This window comes from Nelumbo lutea, chromosome 3, assembly GCF_056320005.1.
Source record: "Nelumbo lutea isolate HS-2025 chromosome 3, American lotus-T2T, whole genome shotgun sequence".
NCBI lineage: Eukaryota > Viridiplantae > Streptophyta > Magnoliopsida > Proteales > Nelumbonaceae > Nelumbo > Nelumbo lutea.
This window is the reverse complement of record NC_142686.1, coordinates 108,919,563-108,938,386: the sequence shown is the minus strand read 5'-3', so window position 1 is coordinate 108,938,386 and position 18,824 is coordinate 108,919,563. Positions and strand designations below refer to the sequence as shown.

The window sequence follows — 18,824 nt, the reverse complement described above, 5'->3', positions numbered from 1 at the left end:
TCAAAATTTAGAAACTGGAATTGTAAAGCAGTCGACCTGCCGTCCAATTAAAAATATTTAGAAAATTGTGGACATAAGAATGAACGAGGAAATGCAGTTTTTCCTCGGTCGCCACTCGTCAGACCCGCTACCATCTCCACGAACCTTACCTTTTCATATTTTTATGCATATTATGAGCCAATATAAAAGTCAAGTAGATAAATACCCGACAACCCATGGAATGATCTAATTGGCAGAATAATTCATATTCTTATCCACATCAAGACGGCATGATCTAATTGGCAGGTCATCAAACAAAAGGACTACGTCGTCAGCTAAAGATTGCCCTTCAGTTCACCACACTATATCGAAATTCCCCCAAATAGCCCTCTATACGCCTTAAGCACACTGCCCATATACTTCAAGTCCAGCTGCTATTGCCTCTGTTGAGGCTAGCAGTTAGCACTAAAACCGTGGGCGAGCTTAGCTATGACCAGTCGGGAACAGAGTAGCTCTCCATAGCAATAATGCTTTTCCAGATAACCAACTTAAGAACAGCTTATTGGGGGATAATAAACTCGTGTAAGACAGCAAATATAGTCAGTAAAGGTCGGGGCCATTCATTTGCCACTCCACAAAGATATTTTATTTCATATCCTCCGGGCAGAAGTTTGAAGCCGAAAAGTCATCACACAGCCGTGTGACAACCAAAAGATTGTTTTCTGTTTTAGGGACCACACGGCAAAGTTAAGTCTGTTGCGATTTACAGACTCAGGAGCAAGCCATTATATCATTTCTCATATAGATTTTGGTCTTCAGTCATTTGAGTGATGTGCTTTTCATATGAAAGGAAACATCCGACCAGAAGGATGAACCGGCTGATAGGAAGAATTCTCTGCCCGACCTTGTGACGACCTCTCAGATCCATGCCTCTGCCAAAAGCTACTAGTCCTGCCGCCGGAATCTGACCCACCAGCAGCTTGATGGAATGGCCCCCACCAACTCGACTCTCTGTCCACTGGGATCAATGGGAAGGGAGCAAAGCGATCTCTTTCCCATGCATAAAAACGATTCCGTAATGGAGTATCTGCATCTTGGAGGTTCCGGCCAGATGAACCTGAAGATGGAAACATATAAAAGGTACCCGAATGATCAGAGGATGAGGCCACAGGACCCACAGGCCGCAGACCGCTGGATCTCCTGATGCCCGAAAAAATGGGTGCACGCATGCCTGGCGAATTGCCTGGCTGCTGTTGTTGATGATAAGCATGAAGACCCTGTATCCTGTCATGGGTTCTTGCACTGCTGCTGGGATAAGGAGGGACCATTGAGGAAACAACCGAACTTCCAGCCCTGGGACCTGATCTGCAATGATGGATGTCTAAACTGTCAATTTTAATGCATAAAGTGGACAATAATTAATCCAAGAGGGAGAGGGGGTGCATGAATAAGCGCTTGGAAAGAAATGTCATGCCACAAGTCATAATAGCCACTTGTTTTTGCCCCTTCTTTGTGAAACAAAATATTGCTTTTAGAAAAGAAAAAGGCAAATTTTGTGCTATTCGTTGTTATTAATATAAATTTGCATCACTAAAGAAAGCTTTCTTCCACCATCTGGTTATTGTGCTTCTACTTCCAAAAGGGCAAAAGCTTTACATCCAAAGATAACTTTCTTGATTATCAAGACTTACCCATGACCAAGAAGGTATGGGTGCACAAAAGATCCTGATCTTGGCAGAGCTTCAGTGTCACCCCTTGTCGATCTCAGGGTTGAAGAAGGAACCGTAGCTTGATCAGCTCCAGCTATGCGACTGCCAGTTGGAGAGAATGGAGGGGAATGGTGATCCCAACTGTGATAATGGAGATCCAAACCGGGAAAACCATGAGTAGATATATCGCTTGGTCCAGAGAGACTATTCCAATGATGACTGAAGTTAGGACCCTCAGCCATACCTTCATTGGAGCTTGAGGCAGAGGGCTGAAGTGGTTGGAAGTATGCAACATATGGGCAAGAATGGGCAGCAGATGATGCAGCTGTATGCTCAGCAAATATAGCATGGTGTCCCAATAGGTCATGATCTGCATCAAAAGGTATTCAAACACATCATAGTACTTGGTCAGGAGGCCTCCAGTGAGGTTGTAAAAATAAAAATAAATAACTGAAGTACTGCTCCAAGAAAAGATCAAATAACTTACATGCTGTGGATGGAGATTCCCCCTCCCTGCAAAGTTTAAAATACACATCAAAATGTGAGAAAAAACACAAGGAGAAATATTTAATTCATGAATTTTTTGCAAAGTTGTTTCCAGCTCAAGCTTCCTCCAAACCAGAATGTTAAAATTAAGAACAAGGTTTATTATCTTTGGATGTCCACAAATTACCAAGAAAGTGACTGGCTAAAAGACAATAACACTTTGTATGATACCAGAAGTTTAAATCAATATTCCTACCAATAGATGGTTTGTTGTGTTGACGTATGATCATTTAAAGCAATGTTTTGATCTAGCGAGTTTCCATACAATACTCTTTGCAATCCTCTTAAACTGCAACAGAATCCTTATGGTACATTCAACAGCGAAGTTTATAAATTACCCCCAAAATTGCTGAACTATTATTTTCCAATTAAACTAGCGGCGAGTCCAAAAAAAATCTATAGTGCATCAATCCCCAAAGTTTATTTTGAGGGAATATTTCCTTCTTTCTCAAAGTGCATCTTGATGTTCTTAATTTTACATTTTCTAAGTTTCAATCTCACTGCCATGGATTATATAATATAGAACTTAATCCTTAAGCCTCCTAGATTTTTCAACCGCAGGGATTCCAACTGCAGGAGAATGATGACTTCATCAGCCAAGGGTAGCTCCCTAAGCATCTAAATAAGGTCCCATTTACTAAGTGAGAGGCTTCCTTTTTAATGTCCAGTAGTCCAACTCAGAACAACTTGTGGAAAGTGGCAGCCAGTCAGTTTGCAATGTCAACCCCCACCCATCTTCATCAAATCAGGTTCTCAAGAAAGGGTTGCTGATAACTTTAGGTTCCTTTTTTTAGAGCAGGTACTCTTATTGCATGACAGAACAGGGAATGGAATGATCGTAACAAAATGGCATTGCATCATCGGCACAAGTGCCTGTATGTATCAGTCAAATTAAGAACATGAAAGAGAACCAAGTAACTGGTCACCTCATGTATTATGTTAAAATTTTAGCTGAACTAAGAGACATAAAAATAAAATTTTAGGAGAAAACATGAGCAGATTTAGATTAGCAATGTTGCATGGACATGGACACAAGTTAGAATCAGATGTCTGCCCAAGAGTCTTGACTGGAAAAGATGAGAAAAACACATAGTCATGGATACCTCTATCAAAAAAGTATATCAGAATAATTCATGTATTTTTATATTCTAACATAAAAACACATGCAAATTGGGGGTTTAGAATGTTGTCTTTATTACAAAGATGGCATTCATCTTTTACATAAGCTATTCATTTAGGTCAAAAAAGCTAGGAGATAAAAATACATAGAGTACCCTCAAGAATCTGTGGAGTGTGGCACTCCAATACAGACAGTCAACCATTTAGGAGATTCGGAGAATCCATGAAACACTGGAAATTAGGGATAGTCAAAAGTGGTTAACAAAAAACACCAAGAAGCAACCATTTCTAAGTTTGAATGAGATGGACTAAACAAAGATTTTGATCATAAAACTAAAGCAGAAAATAGAAGAATGCTTTGGAATGTTGCATACCAGACAAAAAAACAACATGAAAGAAGATGAGTGCAAATATGGGCAACTTTATGAAAAAGAGTGTCAAGAAAATAAGAAACAATATCCCCATAGGATAAGATAAACCAGGAAGTGGAACAAGAAAATACCACATATGAAAATAATTCATTATAGGAACCTAGTGGCAAGCTCATGAGGTGCTCAAGAGAAGGTTGAATAAGATTGTCATGTGCATCCAAAGGCCAAGTAGTTAAGTGAAGACTTCTTGTGCCCAGTCACATCAATTGGCGAAGAAAAAGAGATATATGCTGGTTTCAGTTTCTTTTTTCTTTCTTTCTTCCTTTTTTTTGGATTAGTAACTTACAGAGAATTCATTAACTTGGTATATTTATGTATATTTAAAATGTTATGCTTCCCTCTAGGTGGAAACCCGCATTGAGTCCTGTTTACCCCTCGTCTTCTTCTGATCAGTAACACTCTACTTCATTAGATAGAAAAGAAATATACATATTATATAATCATAGGTCAGAGAGAATGAAAAATCTTCACCCCCATATATTCTTACGTGACATATTTCTTACAATTGTGCCCAGAAAAATCGTTCTCAACCCACTCCCTGATTATCCCTTATCTTGCTAGTCCTGCTAGTGTATCTGCCTGTTTGCAGATGAAACGATCCATGTAAAGTGGCTCTCATCTCCCTTGCTCCATCTCACACATGCCCTTCATAATTTCTGAACAGTGAATACTATCCCACTCCTGACATCCCTGAATTATCCATGCTACACCCATCACAATTTAGGGCCTGCTTGGTAGGGTTGAAGCTTTGACTGGGCTACTTACTTTCACTGAACTTCTTTGGAGAAATCGTTAAAAGAAGGTTGAACAAATAGCTGTATTTTTTTGTTGGGAAGGGGGCTAAGGACAGTAAATTTGGGCTTTCTGGGTTTTGACCAAACAGATTATAGGCTGTCCAGGTGGGGCCCATCTCACAAAGCCAAAAGCTGCTGCGTGAAATCCCTCCCAAATGGACACTTAGTTTTATGTGACATAAAGGTGGTAGGCACCAAGACATGATATTCTGCTACTTGATGAGGCTGAAGAAGCAATGTCTGCCGTGTCTTTCATCCCCTAATTATTATCATCCACAGATAAAGTTCATATAGAGTTTTCACTTGAACCCAATTTACCCCTCTAACTGAAATGTTTTAGTTTAGTGTTTCTTGCGATTGATTTACAATTAATCCCATCTGAAATAGTATGAGATATACAATGATATGATCAAGTGACTAAGAATTCCAGATTGAATTAAGGTTTGAACCAGATCCTAACTTAGCAAGGAATGATCTCTTATTAAGAGTTCTTGGAAACAGACAACTTGTGAAGTGAGAAACCTAGTGCAGTAGGCTTCTACAATGATATTCAAAGATGCTCCAGACAGAAGTCAAGTTATCTCCAGTGTGTCCTGTCAATAAGAGTGCATTTAGGAATCTTAATTCTGATGACTTTGAATAGTAACAGTGTTTTAAAAGGCATGCCAGAGGCAAGGCACGTTTCAAGGCATCCGCCTTGCCAGAACACAAGCACAGCCCCTTAGAAAAGAAACGCGACTGGTGCGTCTAGGCAAGCACCTGGTGCAATTGATACATGTGATATGATGTACCCCTTTGTAAGTGTTTATACCTTAGTTCTTGAGAATATGATCTCAAATGGCAAGAATGTAAAATGAAAGTATACATTTCCAAGTCATTGAGCCTTCTTCAAAACTTCAAAACCAAACCACTTGGGTGTCGATTAGAATGCATTTTCCCACTTGTAACAGCACTCCTTTCTGAGAAGCCATCCATTAGATAAAAGGATAGTGGTATATAAAGGGAAATCCCATGCTATGTTATCTTCCTCTTGAAATTTGTTTGTCACCTCCAATCAGCTCAAAACCACAAATTTAGAGAACTCAAAAAGAAGATCTGCAATACTCTTCCAAATTCCCATGCCAAAAGAGCCCACAACCTCTGAAGGATCATAGTCCTAAGGTCAATAACCATAGTATGGTAAACCAATTCCCATGGCCTTCACACTCCCTCCATCTGCTACCAAGCCACTATCCAATGGCAGATTGATTTATTACTTTAACAGCCTTGAACTGAAATAAGCTCACAATCTTATTGAAAACCACTCCTTACACAATTTATTAAATCCTCATTGCCCTTTTGAAGTCATTTGCTCTTTGTAGAAATGGTCATAGATATCACAAATTTGCAATTGGTGCAAGAAATATACCAGCAATTCAGAGAGTTCCGAGATTAAAGTAAACTTTCCACATTCTAACAGGCAATTATGCTGATTTTCTTGTGTTGCAGCATAATGAGCAAATCAACTCTTCTAATACATTCCCATGCCAGACCTCAGAAAAGGAAAACTTCAGCTTTGCTGTCTTTAGATAGGGATACAACCTAGCAGGCTGGGTTGAGCATTTGATAAAGTTTGAAGGGGCCTAGCCTAAGAGCAATAGCTGATTTGCATGCTCACCTATACTTAGTCCTGAAACAAAACCCAAGGTCCCAAACTCAGAATGGGTACTGATGAAGGAAGATTTGGCCCGATCTCGTAATCACTCAACACGTGGCAAAGGCAACAGTTCGGCACAACAGCACGCCCAAGGCGCAAGCTCCGAAAGGAGGAACCAGCGGTCCGAACCCCCTACAAGGAGCCCGAACTCCCCGTAAGGAGCCCGAGCTCTCCCTTAAGCCCTGAGCCTTACAAGCACAAAGGGCAGCAACCGGAACTAGCCTGCCCCATGGCAATTCGGGACACCTCTATCCGAACTCAAGACTTCACCTCGCTCACCACTCCAGCACTTCGACTCCAGGACGCCAAACTGAACAACCGTACCACACCTAACACCGAGGAAGCCCGTACCCAGGGGCAACGCACCTAACTGACTTGGGATCTAACGCTTGGCAGCTGCACTTCAACAGCCACCTACCACCACCATCTCCAGATTGCAAAGACGGCTCCGACAAAGAGAGCAGTGGCGGTTCTGTCCCAGCAGAGGTGATGACACCCGAACTGGCAGGAGCGTAGAGATAATCATACCCAACCTAACAGAAGCTTAGGAGTGAATGCGCGAGGTGATTATAAAAGGCTCCCTACCCCCCAAGAACAAGGTATGTGAACTTTGCGCCATCTGGTTTTATCTTGCCTTCGAGAGAATGCTAACTTGAACTTCAGAGCAATCTCACCGGGTTCCTCCCCGGAGACTCCTCATCTTCTCCATTTCAGGCTCCCTATTGCTCCAGTCAGAGGCAAGGTCGTTGACAGCTAAGACCAACCGGATTGCGCACCATCAGGTACATTTTTGGTATCTTTTCCTTCACAAATGCCTACTTACCTTTGTGAAATCCTATTGGTCAACTTCGACCAAGGCAAAAGGTGAGTCTGTGCAAACAATTACTTCAATCCAATTTTCTCCATTTGACATCAACACCTGCCAATATACAGTTATACACCAGATGTTTCAGATACCTAATACTCTCACAACCATTCTTTGTACTTGTACCTTGCAAACAATTCCTTAATTCCCATCACAAGACCTAGAGTTGGTGGATTCATTGCAATCAGTGCTTCCTCCACTATCATTTACAAATGCACCTTGGAATGACTGTAATTTCAAGCCCATCACCTTCTTTAGCCTGGAGGCAAGAACTTTAGCTAGCACTATATGTAGTTTGTACACTAAGGCTGCTCTACATTGAAAAACATTGGGTGGGGGATCTGCGGTCCTCACATATACCATCATAATTTCCCAGAACGTATAAAAGGTCATTGTAAATCCATCATATTCAAAGACTTCAAAACCCTCCATCCAGCCAACAAAATTTCCTCTTCTCTTAAGCCATCATATTCAACCTGCAGTTGAGATACAATCAAATACCTTTGATATGGCATTAAAAATCCTGTCAATCAGGACTTTACATCAATTTAGGTGTACTGCAAGGAATGTCATACAAAAACCCCAAAACCATACAATTGAACTGATCTGACAGTACTAGCAATTTGTATGATGATAGCACAAGAAATAGGAAAACCAATCAATTAACATTCCTTTTTGTTTTGATAAATGGAGAGACAATGTCAATATAATATTTCCAAAAAGGTGAATAGGCAAGCTATAACAAGATATTTACACAGTAGAAATAAATCAATCAACCAGTTAACATTCTTGCAACTTGATAAGAAGAGTAATCATGGGGGATATTATGAATTATAACATCAATTTGGTAATGAAAAGCCAGAAGAAACCGCCAGTCCAGCAAAATATTTTTTGAAAATCTACCTTTTAAAAGAAAGCTAAGTAAAAAGTTCAAATCTCAAACATTCCCATCCATTTTTAACTAATTAAAATATTTTATCAAAAAAAAAGGCAGATGGCTGAACAGCAAATCAGATTACATATCTATCACCTCATTGCAATAAAAAATGATAGATACCCATCCATTACAGAAATTAGAAGATCGGAGCCTTTCCAACACTTTCAAAATGGACACCAAAGAGACTAAGGCTCTTTTTTATCATTTTTTATCAGCAGATTCTTTTTTTAATGTTAACAGTACAATTTTATTGATCATAGAAAAGAATAGAGAATGAAATGTTGACCAACCCAAAGTATTAGACCAGAATAAAGCCACCTAGCCTATTTTTAGAAATTGCATTATTAAGTTACCCCAAAATAACTTTTTTTTGATAGATTACCCCAAAATAACTATCCCCTATTCACCCCTTGCTTTGTCAATGCATCAGCTATTCCCTTTGCTGACATTGAGTGCAAGAGAAGGTGGCATCTATTGCATTCACCAAATATTTTATCTCCCTCTCAATATTCTTGAATTGCCCATCCCATATTCCTGGATGCTCATTCTTCATCCAGCCTATAGACACCCTAGAATTCCCTTCCACAACCAGGCTCAAATAGTTCAATGCTCTGGTCATTCTTAGGCCCTGTAGAGCAGCTGGCAGTTCCGCTTTTATAAAGTGAGGTAGACAATACACACTGTTTATCCAACATTTTGCTCCTAAAGACAAGATTATCAATTCTCATTGATTTTAATCAGTATATTTCAATTGCCAATATTCTGCTCAGATAAACAGTCCACAAAGCACATCTTATAAGGAATATGCAGAGACAAAAGATACTTCCAACTTCCAATGAGAAATGACATCAAACCCTCCTATCCTCAGATTCAACCACAATTTTTGTGCCTTGTAGAGACAATGAAGCAAAAAAGGTAATAATCAGCTTCCCTAACATTAAAATTATGATGGAATCCTGGAACCTCTCAACAATTTTGACAAACACCAAGATGCAAGACTTTTTTTTTAATTTGCCTCAAAAAGGTTGCTCAACTTTAAAGTGAAAAATTACCCGCCTTTTTGTTTCAAGTTTCCAGTATAACCAAGGTGTAAGTCAATTGGCACCTTATGTTTTGAGTCATGCCATCACAAGTCAAATGGTTCAATATGACATACCAAATGTCAACTATGATAACAGCACTAACTTAACCAAGTGGTATTACTTTTAAATGGAAGAATAAAATTGAAGACATTCAACTTTGTAGTAGGATAATAGATGGCATTAAACCTTCTGAAAGTGAACCAAACTGGCCCAAGTATGTTAAAAGTCTAACCATATTAGAAACTTTTGACTGTTCCAAATGACCCTTTCTAAAATGATGGAGAAGTTCTCGATTTTTATATTCATCCACAGTTCCCAAAGCTAAGCATCATCAATAATCGGTTTAGAAACATACTCTGCGCAGAGAATACAAGAAAGCTGAGAAAGATGTTCAATTTGCATATGCAGAAGCTATGTACGTTTTTAGTTTCGAGAGACATAGGATTATCGGAAAAGCCTCGAGCCCCAAATGTGGAAGAAATAAGGCATCAAATGTTAGTGGAGAAAATAGAATATTAAGGCAAATACTCAAGCTGAATATTGGCAGTATTGGCAGAATCATGGTCAGGCCATCATGAAGAGAACAGACATACAACATGAGATCTGGAGAAGCATTTGGTGGAGGTGAAGGGAAAATAACACAAGAAATTGATCATGAAGCAGGCAGTTAGGGTTATAAGCAAAGGCTCATATTAAGAATTTTAGCAGAAGAATAGCTTATGTACGCTTATAATTCGCAGATCATGCTTACTCAAAAGATGAAGGAACTCGAGCCAATCCACCGAATGGACACCAATGAACTCCAAATGGCTGCAAAAGGACACTCATTAACCAAGGAAAGATATCAGGAAGATGGTAAAACCATAGCAATAATGAATGCATTTATGCACAAATAATCTATAATAGACAAATACAGTAAAACAAGCCCAATTTAGTAGACATGTACTGATCAGACAACCAGATGCACAACTGAATAGAGAAGAAACTATGATTTCATTTCTTGTAAAGTATAAATACACCCCAAAATTGGCTGCATGGAGCATATTACAGCTCAAAGATGAAAATGGGAAGCAGTTCTAGCACCATGCCTCACCATAAATAGCAACCTTTATTTTTCTGCTTACACAAACACAATAATTAACATATAGTTGGAAAAATCAAGAAACAGAACAATACAATCAATTTGGAGCTCTTTCTTCTCTATAAATTATGTATAATTTTCCTGATTGGATGGCTTTTCTATTTGATCAAGCTTATAGTGTAAGATTCTGAACTTGTTATATTTACTGTGAATTTGTGATGGTAACTGATAAAAATTTTATTGCAAAATGAAAAAGTTGACAAGCAAATCTTAAAATCAGCTAGCGAATTGAGAGTTTATACAACAATCCATATAATATTTATTGTATTACAGGTCCCCCCCCCCTTCAAAATGGGTCCCCAATTCAAATTTCTCCTGATAGCTACTTCCTTGGCATTAGAAAGAGCATAAAAGTTGGCACGAGATATCCATTTAAACAATATCTTCAAGCTGGATACCAAAAGGAACCTCCCTCATATTACAGCTATAGATCCAAGGAGTTGGCTTTCACCCCTTAACCTCCTAATTAAAATGGTTTAATTCCCTTCTACCTGAATCTCTATATAACCCAAACACAGCCAATCTTAGTGCTTGTAAGATAACATCTAATTCAGCATGAACAGAACTACCAATTCCAATTGGACTAGTGTAAATCATAAGTGATAAAGTTCAGACCTGTGATATTCTTAGGTTCGAAATAAATACAGGAGAAAGATTAGGAGAAAGAGAAGAGAAGAGAAGAGAACACAAAGTCTGGTTCGAACAAGAGAGTTCTCTCTAGTCAGCCAGTTCTATTTATAGCTTTCTAAAAACATTGCACAAAGTCTATCGTGCCCTCACATAAGTTTGGGACACATCACTTAACGTATGATCTACTTGTAACTACATCAGCATATAAAACAATGAAAATTGACTATACTACCCCTCAACAGCCGACTCTAACACTCCCCCTCAAGCTGGTGAGTAAATGTCGTATAGTCCCAGCTTATTACATATGTAATCCACTCTTCCCCGACTCAACCCTTTAGTAAACAAGTTTGTGCCCATTGATTTCTTGAATTTACATATGTTGTGCTCATCACTCCACTAAGCACCTTCTCTCTTACAAAGTGACAGTCAACTTATATATGCTTTGTTCTTTCATGAAACACAAGATTGGAAGAAATATGAACTGCAGCTTGGTTATCACAAAACAGCTTTATAGGTGTGTTAATCGAGTGCCCCATCACTACTCAACTTGACATTCAGATCCATGGGTGTTTCAGCTGGTCTGGCACCCAACAGCTCAGTTTCCTCTAGCAGATCAAGAACATATTTCCTCTGACACAGATTAATACCATGTTTGGATCTTGCTACCTCTATCCCTAAGAAGTATCTTAATTTTCCAAGGTCATTTATTTGGAAGTGATCATGCAACAAGATCTTTAGCCTATCAATCCCCAACCTGTTGCTACCAGTGATAACAATATCATCTACATATACCACCAATAAAATCTTTCCAACCTGTCACTAACACTGTTTCATGCAAATTTCTTCACCACCTCACTAAATCTGCCAAACCATGCACAAGGAGACTGTTTAAGCCCATAAATAACCTTCTTGAATCTAAACATGCAGAGTCAATGTAAAAATACATTCTTGATGCCAAGATGAAGCAAAGGCCAATCATACATAGCAACAAGGGAGATCAAAACACGTACAGAGTCAATCTTGACAACTGGGGAGAAGGTGTTTGTATAATCTACACCATACATCTGTGAATAACCTTCAGCAACAAATCGGGCTTTCAACCGCTCAACACTCCCATCAAGTAAAAGCTTAATAGTGTACACCCACTTACAACCACAACATGCTTACTAGGCAGAATGGTGGTAAGTTCCCATGTATGGTTATGAGCTAGGGCCAAGAGTTCTTCCTTCATTGCTTGGTGCCACCCTAGAGAAGTAAGTGCTTCCTAGACATCTGTAGGAACAAAAATAGAGGATGATAGGGAAGCAAATTGACAATGGAAAGCAGAAAGGTGAGATACAAAAACATAATTAGAAATGGGGTGAAGAGTGCGACTATGTTTACCTTTCCGCAAAGGGATAGGGAGATCAAGGTCAGAAAAAGGGTTGAGGCTGGCGAATCTATCGATGACAATGAAGTTGTAGGAGGATACATGACGATGCGTATACACTTGTCGGATTGGTGGTCATTCAACAGGAAGTGGCACTGAATGCGAAGACTTGGCCACAACTGGAACAAGAGGAATGGGGTCCCCCATGGGAACCGGAAGTGGAGGTGGAGGAAGAATAGAGGCATCTAGCCCAAAAAAAAAAAGGAACGGACCCAAAGAACATAACATCGAGACACACAAAAGAACGTCGGGAATTGGGGTTGTGTTATACCCTTTCTGAGAGTCCTAGAATAGGCAAGAAAGATGCACTTAAGGCTACAACTTGGGTCGGGTTAGCCCAAACCCAACCCGAAAAAGCCGAGTGGGTTGGGTTGAGTTGATGCTCGGGTTAGGGTTAGGGTTAAAATTTATGAACCCGACTTTACTTTGGGCTGGATTAAGGTTGACCCCTTGGGCAACCCGACCCAGCCTGAACCCAACTCTATAGTACATATTATATATAAGGGTTCAACTATAATATGGAAAAGATATGATATCTAAATAGATTTTGACCATTCAACTAGAATTATAAACGTGGTAGCCAATCGAGTGTTATTTATCAAAATTCATGCATGGGTTTTGATTGGTCAAAACTCTTTCCATACCATGTCTTTCCCACACCATAGATTTTCCCAATATATAAATATATGTTACATATACGATCATGCATTGATTTGTTTAGATGCATGATAATTGTATAGCCACTACCACATACTATCATTTATTTCATTTAAGAGAATCACTTCACTTAATCTAATTGGAAATACTAAAACCTTGATAACAAATTTTATGTTTTCTGAATATTTTATTCTTTGTTTCCTCTCTGTTGTTTGCCACCCATAGCTTCATGCCCATAAAAGATCTATTATAAGTCATCATAATAAATTATAGTCATTTCAAACACTTTTTCCTGAATTTTGTACTTAAAGAACCAATAAAAACATCAACAAACAAATACTAATAAAACATAGGATTAATATATGTAATGAAAGTTGAGTTAAGAAATAAGATTAAGAAGTTCTACAAGATTTTAAGGGATGGGAAGGTTGGGTTGGGCCCAACCCGAAGTTGACTTTGGGTTGGGTTGGGTTCGGTTAGGGTTGAAGGAATTTAGTTAGGGTTGGATTAGGGTTGGGTTGAAGGTCGGGTTGGGTTAGGGTTAGGGTTAGGGTTAGGGTTGGCCTCAACCCGACCTAACCCAGCCTGACTTGCAGCCCTAGATGCACTGAGTGGATCGAGCATCTAATTTATTCATCCCAGGCCCCAAGATTATGGATAAAACACACACACCCAAAAACCCAAAAACCCTGGGGGTAAGAAAGAAAGGGAACAAAGCAGGAAACAAAATAGAAAACGGAGAATGACCTTCAAGGATAGACATGGGCATGCGGTTAATAAGGAAACAAGATGTAAGCACAGCATCACTCCAAGTGTTTGGGAACATTCATATGGTGCAAAAGGGACCGAGCAGTTTCCAAAAGGTGGTGGTTCTTTCTTTCAACCACCCCATTTTGTCGAGGGGTGTAGGTACACGAGGTTTGATGGATAATGCCATGTCGAGGGGTGTAGGTACTCGACCATTATTAGAACAAAGAATCTTAATGTGTACACCAAATTGATTGCAAATATCACCATAAAATTTTTAAAAAATGGTAAACAATCCACTCCTTTCTTTCATAAGGTAAAGCCATGTCATCCTTGAATAAGCATCAACAAAAATTACAAAGTACTTGTAACCATTATACGACACTACTCTATTCGGACCCCGGATGTCCAAATGGACTAAAGAAAAAGCACTAAACACACGACTATTAACCCTATGACTAAAGGGAACATGATGATGTTTCCTGAACTGACAAGACTCACAATCCAAAGTAGAAAGACGACTCAACGACAGAACAAGTAACTTAAGTGCTTTGAGGGATAGATGACCAAGTCTATAATGCCAAAGGGTTGTTGTCGAACCACCTCCATCAAAATAATACAGTCCAGCAGCTCCATGCCCTCCACCAATCTTCATCCCTGTCTTGAGAACCTAAAAAACACAAGATGAAGGGTAAAAAATGATGGAGTAATTAAGAGACTTGGTCAATTTACTAACAGACATAAGACTAAAAGAAAACTTGAGAACATACAAATTGATGATAGGGATAATGAATCTATGTCAACATTACCAACACCACAAATGGAAGATGTGGAACCATTAGCAAGAGTAACAGAATGTGATGTAGAGGACTGAGAAAGGAAGGAAAACACATTTGGAGTCCTAGTCATATGATCAGAGGCTCCAGAATCGATAATCCAGTGGAAAGGTTTAGATGCCAAACAAGTCATACCTGAGTGTACAAGGGTAGTCGTGTTTTGCTGAGATATAGCTTGAATGAACCGCTCATACTCATCACGTGGGACACTCATCATCTCCTTTCCGGAGGCATCCATAGATGTAGGGGGTATCTAATCAATTTGTTAGGTTCCCTATCTCAAACCACCACCAGTAGTCATTGCATGATTTGCCCAAGTTGAAGGTGGGCAATGTAGATCATAACAATAGTTGATAGTATGTCCCTCCATACCACAATGTGCACACCTCCTCGGACCATTACTACGCCGGGCTCCCCCTGAATCTCGACCTCCAATACGACCACCACCACGGCCAGGATGAACCTCTTGGGCTCCTCCTCTACCTCAACGGCCTCCCCCTCTTATGACTGCAAACGTAAACCTATCTAATATAGTGGAGTTCTCCGTAGGTCCAACCGAGATCCCCCGGAGACGGGCAAACACCTCTTCAAGAGAGGGAAGAGTAGACCAACCTAGTATCTGTGTTTCACCGGTTCATATTCAAATTTTAACCCTACTAAGAATCCAGTGACATCCAACTACTCTCTCTGTTGTTGTTGGATCTTGATATCAAATATAAGGGGGTGATACAGATTCAACTCATTCCAAAGATTTCTCATACTAGCATAATATTTTTGACTACCTTGTTGTACATTAAAATACTCTTTGTACAGTTGGTAAACCCTAGTTGTGTTGTCTTGTCCAAAATAAAGCTTCTTTGCATGATTTCAAACCTCCTTGGTTGAATCTAAGAACATAAAGTTCACTCTAATCTTGGGTTCCATACTATTCCATAACCATGTCATAATCTATGCATCATCTTGCTCCCACTCATCATACTCCTAAGAGTCATCTGAGGGTTTGCCTTCCTTCATATGCTTCACTTTATTCTAAGCTTTCAGAAAAACTTCAACAGATTTAGCCCAAGGCACATAATTCTCACCATTTAGTTTGATAGATGTCATCTGCGCATTCAGATAATCAAAGGGAACCATTACACTAGACTTGCCTTCACTGCTGCAAAAAAAAAAAAAAAAACAGTAGCCTGTCACTCCACTTCACTAAAGAGTCACAATCCTACACCCCAACAACTTATTATTGTTAGAGTATCTACTGTCACAAGTTTCAGCAACAACACCACTGCTGTCTCCCACTTTCAGCACCATAAACCACCAAAATACACCTCATATACATAGTATTAGGTTCTGCAACACATCGAAATCTATTCCTCCCTATAACACTCATGCAACCTACCTATTTGAACCCCCCACAAAATCAGACTTGTGTTGTCATTCAACTACACCACTAAACCAGCCCTCTTCGAATCAAATGGAGGGTTTTCTACCAACCACACAAAAACAGCCCAACACCACCCCCACTGGAGGCATTGAAACCTCCATAACAAAGAAACGATTAATCCTTTTTAGCCTCTCTATGAATCTCCTATCGGTTAGTGAGAAACCAGCAAAAACCTAGGAGGATAGGCATTGAAAAGGAGAAAACCGGGTTGGTCTGAACAGTATTATATTGACTCTGATACCATAATAAAGTTCAGACCTGTAATATTCTTAGGTTCGAAATAATGAATAGAAATAAATACTGGAGAAAGATTAGGAGAAAAAGAAGAGAAGAGAAGAGGAGGAGAAGATAAAACAAAGTCTGGTTCGAACAAGAGAGTTCTCTCTCGTCAGCCAGTTCTATTTATAGCTTTCTAAAAACATTGCACAATGTCTATTGTGCCCTCACTTAAGTGTGGGACACATCACTTAACTTATGATCTACTTGTAACTACATCAGCATATAAAACAATGTAAATTGACTATACAACCCCTCAACAGCCGACTCTAACAATAAGAATTTCACCTGCAAAATTTCTAAAGACACCAATACCTGAGTTTCCTGGTAGTAAAAGAAAGAAAAACTTTTAGTAAAATAAAAGGATAATTACATCCTAAACAATGCTTAGACCTAACTCAGCCAAACTTTCAATTTTTACATGGAAAACTGTTGACTTTTATTAATTTCAGAAAAAAAAAATAATGGAACACAAAAGTATGTGCCTAGCACCCCATGAAGTTTAGGCCAGACCCTGCTGCCAATCCCGTTAATTCATCACTTATCAAGCTTTTTACATGTCCATATCATGATAGTCCTGGGTATGCTCCCCATGTAACCATTCCTTTTGTACTCTGCTAGCTCATCAGCTAGCCTGTTTGCTAAGCACCGACCCTAAGGCTAAGAGACAAACTTGTTCTTGAATGCCCAATGAAACTTGCTTTTCTTATATATGTCGGTAATGCCTTGGTCCTAAGGAAACATCAGGCATAATTAGATTTACCTATGACAAGTGCAGATATCTCACTTTATGGGGCAGGTCTGTATATGAAGCCAAACTGAAACTCTATATGACATATATCGCTCTTCTATAATAAATAGTCAACAATAAGAAAATAAAGTCAACTTTGTAGTTCTATAAAAGTAATTAGTCAAGACAAAAGGCAGGTGAAGGACAATATATCCATGGGCTCTAAAAGTTCAGATCATAACTTGAAGAAATTGATAGCTTCTTCAAAAATTATATTTCAAATTCTAGCAATCTCAGAATGTCATAGAAGATGGGAAATGAGAAGAATGGTGTTAGAAAGGGAGATTCATGCATCAGGTTGAACGGGATACAGTTGGGGATCAGTTTAAGGACAGAAACAAAGGAAACAGATTCTAGTAACTTGCTGCTGTACAAGGAATCCAGCTTGCAAATCAGCTAGGCATAGAGCATCTAATCATTGAAGGGGATTCCCAGGTGATAGTGGGTTGGCTGAAGGATCTGAACACTGTATTTGGGGTTTTAGAGATCTTCTCAAAAAGGTTAAATGGTTAACAAGGAATATAACAATCAGAGTTCAGTGCGTAGGCAGATCAGCAAACTCAATGGCTGGTTCACTTGCAAAACAAGGGGTAATCCAGGATACTTTATTTTGGGTTTCTGTGTAATTTCTTTTATACTTATAACTCTGTAACTAACTTTAAAGGAAATGTCGCATCTCGTGCCTTTCTATGGGTTGCATGTAACTCTTATTTGCTAGTTTAATAAAATTTTACTCATTTATCAAAAAAATAGAAAAAAAAAGAAACAGATTCTAGTAACGAAGAGGAGGGTGGAGCAACTAAAGACTCCAAGAGATTCAAGTACTGAAGTATAGGACTAAACCAACTGATGAGTTTTATGGATGTGACAGTTAGAGATTGAAGATACAATGGGCAAGTTGGATGAGGGTCTTGAGACTCTTGACAAGATGATTGGCTCCAGGGAAGTGGAAAACCGGTCTCTCCCATCATGTGAGCATTCTCTGCCAGAGAAGTGGGGTAATCTCCAACAATCTTTTGTTGCATTGCTCTTATGCTGTTCAGGTGCGGGATCATTTTTCCCTGATTGATTTCCATTACTGATAAAAAATAAAACAAAATAAAATAAATCATCGGTTGAAAGTAATTGGGTGGCTCAAAATGATGTATCAGACTTGTTTACTTCAAGCATGACAAGTTGTATAGCCCAAAGAAAAAAATCAAAAAAAAAAAAAAACAAGACTTTGGCAATGTGTGCATGGAGCTGTCCTATAGGGCCTGTGGAGCAAAAGAAATGCAAGAGTCCTTAAAAAAGGCAAGGATGACTGAGGAACTGGCTGAGATGATAAAAATAAGAATAGCTCATTGGGCTTTGATTTGCAATGAGTTCAAGCCATTAAGGATATTTAAGCTAATAAAATGCTAAGGAGGTGGCAAGCTATGCCTGATTTTCAGACCACATGACAACAAAGGACAGTTGATTGGATTGCTCCAGCCCCAGGCAGGTTGAAGCTCAACTTTGACAGATGTTACCTTGATCACCCAGGGGAGTCTGGTACTTGGGATGTTGTTAGAGTCCACCATGGCAATAATAGTTTTCAGTTTGTGTGGTTAAATTGGGTACAGTAATTCCTTGAGGCCTGAACTGCAAGTTTCGATTCAAGGCTAATATGCAGGGAATGAGGAACGTGGAGGTAGAAGGAGATTGTAAAACCATAATCTGTTCAATGAGCTCCCATGGTGA

The 18,824-nt window shown here is 39.2% G+C and overlaps 1 protein-coding gene across 1 annotated transcript in view; it reads right to left on the bottom strand.

The window, feature by feature from the left end:
• Positions 1-602: 602 nt before the first annotated feature.
• Positions 603-18,824, bottom strand: part of LOC148867522 (E3 ubiquitin-protein ligase RFI2-like) — a 34,976-nt gene continuing 16,754 nt past the window's right edge. Inside the window, exons 3-6 of the mRNA XM_088977850.1 lie at positions 9,910-9,968; positions 2,176-2,201; positions 1,671-2,058; positions 603-1,344 (exon numbers count right to left, since the gene is read on the bottom strand). Of these exons, the coding sequence (XP_088833976.1) occupies positions 819-1,344; positions 1,671-2,058; positions 2,176-2,201; positions 9,910-9,968 (999 nt within the window). The 3' untranslated portion in view covers positions 603-818. The remainder of the gene's footprint in view (positions 1,345-1,670; positions 2,059-2,175; positions 2,202-9,909; positions 9,969-18,824) is intronic.